The sequence below is a fragment of the Hylaeus volcanicus genome, chromosome 1, assembly GCF_026283585.1.
Source record: "Hylaeus volcanicus isolate JK05 chromosome 1, UHH_iyHylVolc1.0_haploid, whole genome shotgun sequence".
Taxonomy (NCBI): Eukaryota; Metazoa; Arthropoda; class Insecta; order Hymenoptera; family Colletidae; genus Hylaeus; species Hylaeus volcanicus.
Window position 1 is genome coordinate 31439284 of NC_071976.1, and position 11585 is coordinate 31450868.

General features: G+C 40.9%; 2 protein-coding genes and 1 long non-coding RNA gene across 4 annotated transcripts; all 3 read left to right on the forward strand.

Moving 5' to 3' along the window:
- The first annotated feature begins 734 nt into the window (after window positions 1–734).
- LOC128877416 (uncharacterized) lies at window positions 735–2496 on the forward strand. The gene is made up of 6 exons (XM_054124706.1): window positions 735–1273; window positions 1344–1522; window positions 1606–1843; window positions 1922–2094; window positions 2173–2307; window positions 2372–2496. The coding sequence occupies exons 1-6, from the start codon at window positions 1034–1036 to the stop codon at window positions 2418–2420; spliced, it is 1014 nt and encodes a 337-aa protein (XP_053980681.1). The 5' UTR covers window positions 735–1033; the 3' UTR covers window positions 2421–2496.
- Window positions 2497–2674: 178 nt separating this feature from the next.
- LOC128872906 (uncharacterized) lies at window positions 2675–6771 on the forward strand. Its single transcript, XR_008456273.1, has 3 exons — window positions 2675–3025; window positions 3144–3822; window positions 5933–6771. It is a non-coding gene; the product is annotated as an uncharacterized LOC128872906 (long non-coding RNA).
- A 791-nt stretch (window positions 6772–7562) lies between these two features.
- On the forward strand, window positions 7563–9597 carry LOC128884442 (DNA methyltransferase 1-associated protein 1). Of its 2 annotated transcripts, XM_054137884.1 has the most exons (6): window positions 7563–7834; window positions 7899–8382; window positions 8459–8789; window positions 8886–9027; window positions 9092–9246; window positions 9316–9597. In XM_054137884.1, the coding sequence occupies exons 2-6, from the start codon at window positions 7958–7960 to the stop codon at window positions 9418–9420; spliced, it is 1158 nt and encodes a 385-aa protein (XP_053993859.1). In that variant the 5' UTR covers window positions 7563–7834; window positions 7899–7957; the 3' UTR covers window positions 9421–9597. The 2 variants fall into 2 exon arrangements, with proteins under 2 accessions (XP_053993859.1, XP_053993851.1); XM_054137876.1 differs by having other exon boundaries at window positions 7563–8382.
- The last annotated feature ends 1988 nt before the right edge of the window (window positions 9598–11585 follow it).

Here is an 11585-nt window from a genome sequence, read left to right on the forward strand (position 1 = left end):
GGGAAAACTATTTATTTATGTTTGTTAATCGAAGAAAAAGCACTAGCTAAAGAAAGATTAATGATCGAAATAAACGGCAGGATCTGATTGCCGAAAATGGTTGTCTACGTCGAGCACTCGAGGAAGCAGAAGAAAAGATTCAGAAGAACCAGAAAACCGTGGAAACGGTTCAAGCGACGACAATTTTGGGAAAACCCAACGAGATAGCCGCCACGAAGATAATCGAGCTTAGTAAGAGGTGTAGAGAGCAAGTAGCTGAGATCGAAGTTCTCAAGTCCAAGTGTAAAACTCTCCAAGTAAATTTGGCTAATAAAAAGAACGAGGAGAAGAACGAAATACACGAAAGAAAACGTTTGCACTCCTCTCAAGAGAGTGAGTTTACATATTATTGGATTCTATGATTTTTATACAAAATATGGAAACAATTTGCATAATGAACAGAAATGAAAATGTAACAAACCTGATAGCTTGTAATTTGTTACAATTTATTTTATCATTGTAAATATGTATCATGATCGAGATCCAGGATAGTATCGTTGACAAAGGTACCGGGAACAGTCAAACGAAGGATGACGAGGATCGGATGAAACATCTGATCGACAAGTTGCAGCAAACTCAAACGAAATTATACGAGACTAAAAATACTTGCGCTAGTCTTAAGCAGGAAATTAACAAATTGCACAAGGTATGTTATTTATTCTAATAAACAATATTTCGCAGATTTGCTTCGGAGATTTGTGAAATGAATGTTTGATCGGTAATCTAAACGCTCTGGTCGTGAAAGATGAAATAATCTTTAAAGATGTGAACGTAGTTACTGTGCAGCGAAGTGGGCGAGAATGTCAACGTAAATAATCTATCGAATCAACCGGGTGGATGGCGAGGAAGAGCCGAGCAGATCCGTTTGTTGCAACAGAAGGTGACGGAGTTGCAGTCGAGATTATCGGACTACGAAGGAACCCAAAAGATATCCATTGGTACGGAGTAAAAAATTTGATTGCAACAAGTTTAACGTCGTTCTTTCTTAGCGTCTATGGATCGGAAGAATTTCTCCAATCTTCGTAACGTCGAGAAAGAAAGACGGCAACAAATCGAGAATTTAATGAAGCAACTTCGGCAATCCGAAATAGCCATCGAAGGTCACAAGAGGAAATTGGAAGCTTCGAAGGCTAGGATCAAAGTACTAGAACACGAACTGAATGTAACGAAAGGAAACATCGCGGTACTGAACGAGAAGAGATCTCACGACGATCATTTGATCGAGACGCTTAGCGTAAGTGTCGAGCGTCGCGCGTTCTCGACTCCGTTTGCCTTTTTCGGTCTAAAGCGTGGAAAATTCACAGAATCGACTAAAGACGATGGAGATGAAGCACCAGGACCGCGAGATAGATATGAAAAATAAAGAGGAGAAGAGCGAACGCGAGTGTACGGCCTTGAGGAACGACTTGCAATCCGCGCAGTTGCAAATCGATCGACTACGGAGGAGACTGGAAGAGCGGGAGATCGAGATCGATAAGCTGAGGTTCGAGGACTTTTTAAATGTTTAAGATGGTCGGCGGTAAAAATGATCGATAGGACTCTGCGTGAGCGTAACGTCGATTTTAGAGACGGAACTGCTTCGAGTCTCGGATCGTTAGGAGTCCAGAGGACTATTCGAACGGATATCTACGTAAATAGTATGAATCCTACCAGCCCTCCGCTTAGTTTCCGAAATTCGTGGGAACCGAACGAATACGTAACGCTGGCTCTTGCTGCCGAGGCTGAAAGGGAAAGACTGTTGGAATTAATAATCGTACTGAACAGGCGATTGGACAAGGAGAGAAGCGACGTTGACGGTCTTTCGGTAAGCTTTTTATCGCCAGTGAATTTGATCGCCGAGGTGAATTTCACGATTCCTCGTTACGGACGGAAATTATTACAGAATTGTTTGCGCGACGAAAGGAAGAAATCGGCGAAATTGGTATCGAAGCTTCGAAAATTGGAGACAGAAAGAGCGGGGAACGTGAGGATCGATACGGGGTACAAGCCAAGGTTATTGCCTAGGTCGTCGAAGACCAACGATGAATGTATCGATGCCGAACAGGCACGGTTCAAGTAAGCTACAAAAGAATTTTTTCGTAAACGAAACGCAAATACATTCTTTATCCATTTTAACGATGACGCGTTTTATAGAATGGAATTGCTCCAGGAGGAATGTCTCGCAACGAAGGCGAGATTAAGCATAGTTCAGCAGGAAAAAGCTTCGGACCTTGCGACGTACAAGCAGATGCTCGATCAAGTTAGAAAAACGTTTCAGGACGCGTGCAGGTGATTCGAGAGGCTAAACATTAAACGATCGTCGAAGGCTAACGAACAATTATTTCGGTTTCAGGGGCAAACCATTGGCTACCGGTGGCAATCGCTCCACAATCACGATGTGATTCCAATATCAGAATTATAATTATAATGAAACTGTGCGCGACTGCGTGGCTGTATTTAAACGTAATGGCTTCGAACAATAAAGCGACGGTTTCTACCGATTAGAATTGTGTAAGAACTAACAATAAGAACGACAAAACCGACCACGATGATGAAAATGGGACACGAGATAAGGTGCAACGCTCCACGTAAACGTGCGTGACATCGACGTTGTCGGCGCAACTATGTCCCGTTTCTATCTCTTCGTATTCTGCCTCCTTTTCCGTTTCACGTAAACTGTGTTTACCTTTAACTGTAGCGTTTGCTCTTGCATGTTGATATCGTTCGCCAGTCCTACGGCTGTAAATTCATCCCATTTCTCAAGATTTCGAGAACATGGTTGACGTTCTCGGCTGCCTGTTGGTTGGTACTCGTTGGCCTCTCGATCGCCTTATCTCGATTCTTGGGGAAATAAGAGTTGTTTTGCATAGTCGAGAGAAAAAAAAAAATGGATCGACGTTTACGGTGTTTGGTGCTATAATTTTTGGTGCTATACAAACTACAAAGTTCATGTTAGGAACTAATATTCCGCGATCGATTATCTCAGCTCGAGGGTTGATTCGAATAAGTACGTAGCGCCATATACGTTCGTTTAATGCGACGTCGTTGGAGAAATGTTCGCTCGCTTTTATTGTATAAAGACAGAAGCTTTATAATTATTAATTTTTGTGTTTCTTATTTTTTAGATCCTCGCGGTCCATCCTCGTAAGTTAGCGACAGTCCCAGCTAGTTTTGCGCGATGCTTGAAATGAATTTCGAAATAACAAATCTCTGTGGAAGCGTACGCAGAACGACTAGAGGTGTGTCTGGTATGATATCGAATAAAATTGACTCGTGATAAACACGTTGATCGCAGCAGCGCTTACCGTTGAAAGCTTCTTTTATATGAAAATTCAGCTCAGGGCGTTCCCATCGGCGCCAAGTTCCGTCGTACAGGTGCGAGCTTACAGGTGTTGGTGCTCCTGCTTGATAAGAAGCATACCCGTGACGTCAGATCAGCGCAGGTAGAGTATATGAGTCGGCCCGGAGAGACATCCACGTCACTCGTTCTTGAACCTCTTCGTTCGTTTGTTCTGCAAAAGTTGTTCGTCAGTCTTCATTTCTTCTCTCTTCTTTCTCTTTTTTCTCATCCGTTCCACCCACCCGCTCGCTCTCGTTCATTAACTCTCTCGCTCATTTCTTTTCTCTTTCTTTCCTCTTATTCATCGGTTCGTCGTACGTTTCTCGTTTTCGGCTATTTTTCTACTTCTTGTTCATCGACGAGGACATGCATCGAGGACGAGGAGAGACCATCGAGCCGGAATGCACGTTCATCCGGATGTCTATCGCGACCAGGCGTATCGTGGTACCGGGGATACCGATCAGGTAAGTTCGCCAAGGACCGGCGGAGATTCTTTTAAAATCCATTATTTTCTTTTTCTTCCGTCCGCTTAAAAAAAGTAATCAAACAGCTGATTGGCGAATATATTTATCGAACGATAATTCCTCGAAGGAAAACAGAAAATTCGATTTCGCTAAAGGCGCGCAAGTTTAGCGTCGAACGAGTACCCGCAACCTCGTGCAGCCACAGCTGGAATTCTTCGTGTCGTACTCTTTTCATGTGTAAATTCGAGGGGTATAATTGCTGCTAGAGAACACACGACGTTAGCTTCGCGCTTGGAACGATGATTATGTAACGTGCGTGCACGGGCAATGAAACTTTTACAGCGACCACGATAACAATATTGAATTTTCAGCCACCAAAGATATTCGGAGTGTTATCGTGTCTCGAGAATAATACTTTGTTAAGCGACTATAAATTACGTTCTATGATAGAAAGTTTCGTTAGATGTTCGTTACGAATCATATTCGATACATTGCAGAATATGATCTATATATGTTAGAGAGTACAATTACAATTGCTCCTTGGGAATATTACAAATCATACTCCGTTGCAAAACTCTTTCGTGTTTTGTTCCGTGTCGACTGGCGTGAAAATGAAAACGTATATGCGTTTAGAAGGATTGCTTCAAAAGATCAAAATTGTTTTTAATAAACTATGCTTTCTAGCACGTCCAGCTTACTATTTCTGTACACACATATATCGAGAAATTTCAACTATTCGGCAGAGTGTTTCCTTTTTCGAAAAGAATGTTACTCGATTCGATATATATATTTTCTTTCTTTCTTTTTTTTTTAAATTCAGGAGTGATATTCAAATAGCGCGCATATTGGATCCAAGTATTTCGCCGTATCTCATCCTGTTAATTGCGCCGGTTAGTAATTAACCATCGTGACGAAAGACAAGTTGACGTTGATAATGAAATTGTTGTGCTATCGTTTCATATCTAATCGCGTATCTCTTCTTCCTTTCGAATAAAAAGAAGACGGAAGATTTCGACGATGATTTTATCGTTTATTCCGCGATCGAATCTCGCGTCTATATTTCAAGCAAGTTGCGAAAAAAAGCCAGGTAGAAAGAAGCTACGTATTACCAAAGGATTTTCGGTAATATCGGTACGAGTCGACTCGTTATCGCGTTATCGTGCCGTCTACTGATAACGCGCAATCGTTGGCTTCTCTCAAAGACGATATTCGATATTTGTCATCAGGTTTAACAAGCGAATGTTTTTATTGATCCTTCGGCAACGTAATAGAACAGCATGGAAACAGCACGATATTTCTCGTTCCGTTTACCCGAATCATCGCGAAGGACACTTCATTGTTCAGCTCCGTGAAAATTTTCTTTGCGCGTCCATACTTTTGTACGACCGAAGCTTTCCATGGGAGTATTTTGTGCTTGTAGATAATGTAGAAAACAACTTTGATCACGTGTTCTCCAGCTGTTTAATACACTTATTTGTGAATACTCATCGGCACGGTACTACAGGCGTCGCGTCGGCGTCGGCGTCGTAACGATTCCACTTTCAAGGAATTCCTATGGCCGATAAGAAATAGAAAAGAAAGATACCAAGGTGAAATATCTAAATATGATTAAATTACTCCAAATGTTTATCTGTTTAAACAGTTGTTCTCGTAACCAGTGAAAATATCAACTGAGTAAATAAAACGCGAGATTACCACGCTACCATTGAGTTCGTTTCTCCCGGTTTATTTGGAAAGTAGTTGATACCTGTTAATTATAGCTAACACGATAATAGTGATTCGTAACTCGACGAATCTTCTCATTTCTCTTTGATCCTCGAAGGTTGCCTCGGTGAAATGAATATTTTTAGAAATTGCAGGAAATCTGTAATTGTTACCATTCCCTTACCGGCAAGTGGTGTCAGATAACTGTTATCGACGACGCGAATTATTCGAACTTATCTCGTATCGATATAATAAATTCCGACCAAGTCGGAATTCGACCCTTTGTATCGTGCGCTCGACGGTATCCGAAATCTATCATTGGATATTGTTGCAATCTTTGTATCGTACCGGCTATTATTTCCGTGATCGAACATCGATTTCATTTCAAGTTCATTGTATCTTTTAGGCTCGAATGGTCGAACAAGGACGTCGGGATAAAGAAGAAGAAGGAGGAGAAGTGTTAACGACTCTTGGCACGAGCTAACGCACGGAGGTTGTGTTTACCGCGCAATCAGATGGCGGCGCTAAAGAGGAAGGTGGCTGCTCGCACCTTCCTGATAACAAGTGAAGCTGCTACGCTCCGCTACAGCGACAATTTCTGCCTCCCACTTCGCTATTTTCATTTGGTTTACCGATCTGCTTGGTTCGTTTCTAAATCCCGTACGACTCGTTAAACAGAATTTCAATCTTTCGATCGAAAATAATATTTCGGAAACGAATTAATATTCAAACGTTATACACACATATGCGAACATTGATACGAAGCAACGGTTACAAGAAGTGTAACGTGCAGATTCTTTTTGGAGCCTGGATACAAAATACGGAGAATCGATTATTTTTTACAAATTGTCACGAAGGAATTAAAGGAAGAGTAAGAAGAGAAAGCGTGTGCTATGAAGAGAGCTATCCATCGACAGTATGGTGATAATAGACACTGTCATGGAGTTGCTCTCTTTGTGGACGCCGCTAAATTCAACGTTTCCCCTGACTTCGTTTATATAATGCTCTCCTGTAACCATTCGATTTCGAAACATAGAGGTTCGGTTGCTATTATGAAATTTCAATCAGTTTAAAACACAACGATGTAGACAATAAAATATTTTTAACACTCGTTTACTACTCTACTTTTGCGTTTTTCCTCCTTCGTCAATTTTAATAACCAGAGCTTATAACTGAAAACGAACTTGGCTCTTCCGAAGTATTCGTAAACCAAGGATCAGACAGTAAACGAAAGATTTCAGACCCGTGATATATTAACCGTGGTAGATTATAATCTAACTAAATATAGAGTGCAAGCCATGACAGAACATCGACGGTGTTAATGCGACATCGTAAATAACGATATTTAATTACAATGATAAGTATACATCCATGTAATTATAACAACGTGATATCATCTATTTAACTCCGTGTATGTCCTACGTCATTTTTAACAACGTTGATTATCGAAATAAGATAAGGAAGCGAAGTGTTTGTCCTTCGAATACAGTGTATTCTACTTTACTGCTCTGTTCCGGAGCGCCCCTGGTGAAAGGCAACCCGATATCCAGGCGAGTATATAATCGACCTATATTTTTATTTTAATAAATACAGTAAATTACAAAAAATATTTTTAAAAATAATATATATGGCATAATCACGAATGATCCTCCGTGTCTGTTGTTGTGATTATAGTTAATAGTAACAAATTATTATTAATCTTTATGAACATGTCGTTGGCGCCATCTACGAGAAATAGTAGGAACTACGTCAACTATAAAACTTGGGTGTTTTGCCACCGGTGGCGCCACTAGGATAGAAATCTGCATTATCCTTGTACCGAATAAAATATTATTAAAAATAGTATATTTCATATAATTACGAATGATTTTCTTTGCTCTAACCTTGGTAACAATTGTAAATCACATGTTCGCATATGAACAATAACGAAATTGGGCGTTTTAATGTAGAAAGTTACCAAAATTAGTTCGTCCTTTTGTCCGCGAGATGGCTAATACTGTTTCTCGGTCCATGAATCGCAACACAGGTACACCTATATATCTATATATATTCTCGCAACATGTCAGGCACATAATCGTACTTCAGTTTGCAAAGAAAGGTTATTTTTTAACAATTGTGTGTGTGTTACAAATGTAATCATAGCTTAGCCTCTTTGTGCCTAACTACCACGTGCTTCCTGTTGCATACACCTTCAAAAATAGCAATCAATTCATTAAATGTTGTCATCGTAGAATAAATAACCTCAAAAGAAGAATCGTCGTAACAGCGGAGAAACGAAAGTTCGTCGTTAATTAACAGAATGGCAGATGTACGTGATATATTAGATATCGAGGTACCCACTACCAGTGAACTTACAAAAGAATCGATTATAGGCACCGACAAAAAGAATCGGAAAAAATATGAATACAAAGTACCGAAAAGGCCGGAGGGCATGCATCGCGAAGTGTTTGCATTGTTGTGTAAGGACAACAACGACGTACCACCACTGTTTCCGACGGATACAGCGAAAGGATATAAACAAGTTCGAGCCAAGCTTGGTATGAAAAAAGTTAGGCCATGGAAATGGACGCTGTTCACTAATCCCGCGAGAACGGATGGCGCAGTTTTCCATCATTGGAGACGAGTCGCGGATGCAGGGAAAGAATATCCCTTTGCTAAATTCAATAAAAAGGTTCCTATTCCGACGTATACCAATGCAGAATATGTTCAACATTTGGTTACAAATGGTTGGACTAGAGCAGAGACCGATCACCTGTTCGATTTGTGTAGAAGGTTCGATCTTAGGTTTATTATAATCAAAGATAGATGGGATCGAACAAAGTTTCCTGCAAGAACTGTAGAGGATTTAAAAGAAAGGCAAGTAACCATTGCACGCTTTTCAGGTCTATTCTTACATTCTCAATTACTTATACGAATAACTACAAATGTTTAGGTATTATCAAGTGTGTGCTGCTTTAACCAAGGCAAAGTCTCACACCGATAAGGTTTATATATTTGATGCAGAACACGAAAAACGTAGGAAAGAACAATTAAAGAAGTTGTTCGAGAGAACGCCCGAACAAGTGGAAGAAGAACAAATGCTACTGGCCGAATTAAGAAAAATTGAACAAAGAAAGAAGGAGAGGGATAGGAAAACGCAAGACTTACAAAAATTAATAACGGCAGCCGATCATCAAGCCGATCCGAGAAAGAATGAAAGAAAACCAACGAAAAAAAGCGGCGCTTCCGCTAGAAATAGACCAAATAAGACTGATACTTCTCATGTAAATAATTTACCTACAATAACAGTTTATCTTCGTATACTACTTTATAGACACTAAATTCATGTTGATATGTACATGTACAAACGAAAATTTTAGACCGTGGAATCAGCTGGAATCAAGTTTCCAGATTTTAAAAATAGCGGCGTGTCGCTTCGTTCTCAGAGAATAAAGTTGCCAAGTAGTTTAGGCCAGAAGAAAATGAAGGGTATCGAACAAATGCTCAACGAACTGCGACTAGGTATACGTAACTTCGATGATTTATTCGGATATTACTTCGGATATTGATACGTTCTTCTTTCTAGAATTAAACCCGCCACCTACGGAGCAAATATGTCAACAATTCAACGAATTAAGAAGCGACATCGTGCTACATTACGAACTTAGAAGCGCATTATCAACGTGCGATTACGAATTACAATCGTTAAGGCATCAATACGAAGCTTTAGCTCCCGGGAAGGTAACGTTCTAACGTTAATTGTATATATAATTTTCGTCTTGGCGATTAATACCGATATTCAATTTTCAGACGTTAACGATACCTCCCGCATTACTACCAAAAACGGAGCCCGAGGTTAAGGCGGACATAATAGACGTGGTGGGCTCGCCTAGCATGCCAACAGTCACTCACTGACGTTTAAAATCAGTTTTGGAATAAGTTAGTTCCAGTACCGAATGTAAATAATTACCAAAGCGTTGAAACGCGGTACGAAGAAAACATCGAGTACGCGCTTGTTTAACTCTTCACTTCCTGTATCATATTTTTTTTTTTTTTTTACATTGTATTGGATTAAACGTAATTTACATGAAACCGTCTCACTTACCCGTCGTTTCCAGAGATCCTTTCTCCCGTGCCATCTTCTCGTGGAACGTACGCGCGAAGGGAAATAACGCGGACGCGATACAATTTACTTATATATCTGTGTATTTTATATTGTCGACAAAAAGTAACAATGTACGGTCAAAACCGTATAATTTATCTACAACAATCTACAATAGATTACAATATGTTGTCTTGTTTTTGTTGAGGGTCACGGGGAGGCAGGGTCGTTAGAATAACGGGGGCGGGGAAAAAAGGGTTCTCGGAGGGGTTAGGGGGATATCGGGTTTTAAAAGTGTGGAGGAAAGATGGTCGATGCAGGCCTTTCTTCGTTCGTGCTCCGTTAATCGCGATACAGTTGACTGTTTTAATTCTATATTAAATTACTCGGTTAGCCCCTAGCCGTACTTGGTACGGAATAATGCGTATATATGTATATCTGCTTCTTAATGATCGATAACCCACCGCCCGACTTTTCCCATCTACGCCGTGCCGTGAGGACTCTCTCGGTCAAAGTTAAGTGTAAGAAAAAAAAAAAAAAAAAAGAAAACTGGGCACAACGCTGGCATCGTTGACCCGCATATCCGATGCATTGTTCGCAGATCGTGCATCCTCTCGTCTCTCTCTCCGCATGTGCTGACGCTTCGATCGCGGTTGTCCCCGGTGCGACGCGGGGACAACCTTTATCTTTGAGACATTTTCCCACCAATTTCTTCTAATGTTCAATTCGTGGAAAGACGCGCGGGAGACGTTTCGTTTAATTATTTCGAGATACCCTAAAGGCAATGGTTCTTAATCGTTTAAACCACGGTTTGGAACAGAGCGACGACAATTATTTCTCGGGCGCTCCAGTTTGCAATCGCTTTTCGTTCGATTAATTTTATCTCCGTTTGTTTTGGACTGTAGACTTTCGTGACTGTATTTCACATCAGATCAACGAACGCTCGTAGCCTGGAAGCAGGTCACTTTTTCACGCAGATGTTAACAGATTTCGATGAGAATTATTCCAGAACGACGTAGACCGCGGTAAAAGGATTATGTAAATTAGTCCGCGCATGAGAACTAAAATGAAACTAAAATTGACTGTTCACTTTCGGGGTGAGACTCGATAACTGGAAACGATTTAGAATGACGCTCGAATCGAATACATCCCGAAACCATTTTTGAGGAATTTCGAATTCCTCGCGGAGCACCACGGGAGATGTAACATAATCGCGGGGGGCTAGAATAAGGGAAACTGGAAACGATCGAGAATGACGCTCGAATCGAATACACCCCGAAACCATTTTTGAGAAATTTCGAATTCCTCGCGGAGCACCACGGGAGATGTAACATAATCGCGGGGGCTAGAATAAGGGAAAGCAATTTCAAGAACTTCAAAAGTGACTTTAAAGGGACTTTCAAATGACGCGAGACCCCTTTGCGTCTCTACTCCTCTGGGACGCATATTTTCAGAGGTTCGCACGTAGGACGAATACCAAAATCAATTTTGTATCCGCCGTGTGGGATTACGGGAAGGTTCTATATCGGTGTATTTCGTGATAAAAAAACGATTGGGAATCAAGAGCACCGCGTTTCTTAACGACGACAACAGGGGTGAGGGTATGTCGCACTAGTAAACGGTGGGAGAGGGATGATAAACGATCAAGCGCATCAGCACATCGCCAGTGACGTTACTAACCGTGTATCGTTCGTATATTTAGCGATGGTCGTTTCTCATCGACCGATTCGTTGATCTAGTCGACGAGGGGAGCTCGATCGCTGGCCCTGGCACAGCAAACGGGTCGCGGCAGAGATGGGCAAAATTCTCATCTAGAGAAAAGTAGTTTCGCTAACGAATAAAAGATAATCGATCTTTTATTTGTTACAGGTTAAATAAAACTTGGAATTCGAATTCCTGGAACGAAGTAACGTTTCGACATCGAACGAATAAAAACTGGCCTGTACGACTGTTCAATAGAACAAGTCGTTATACTCGC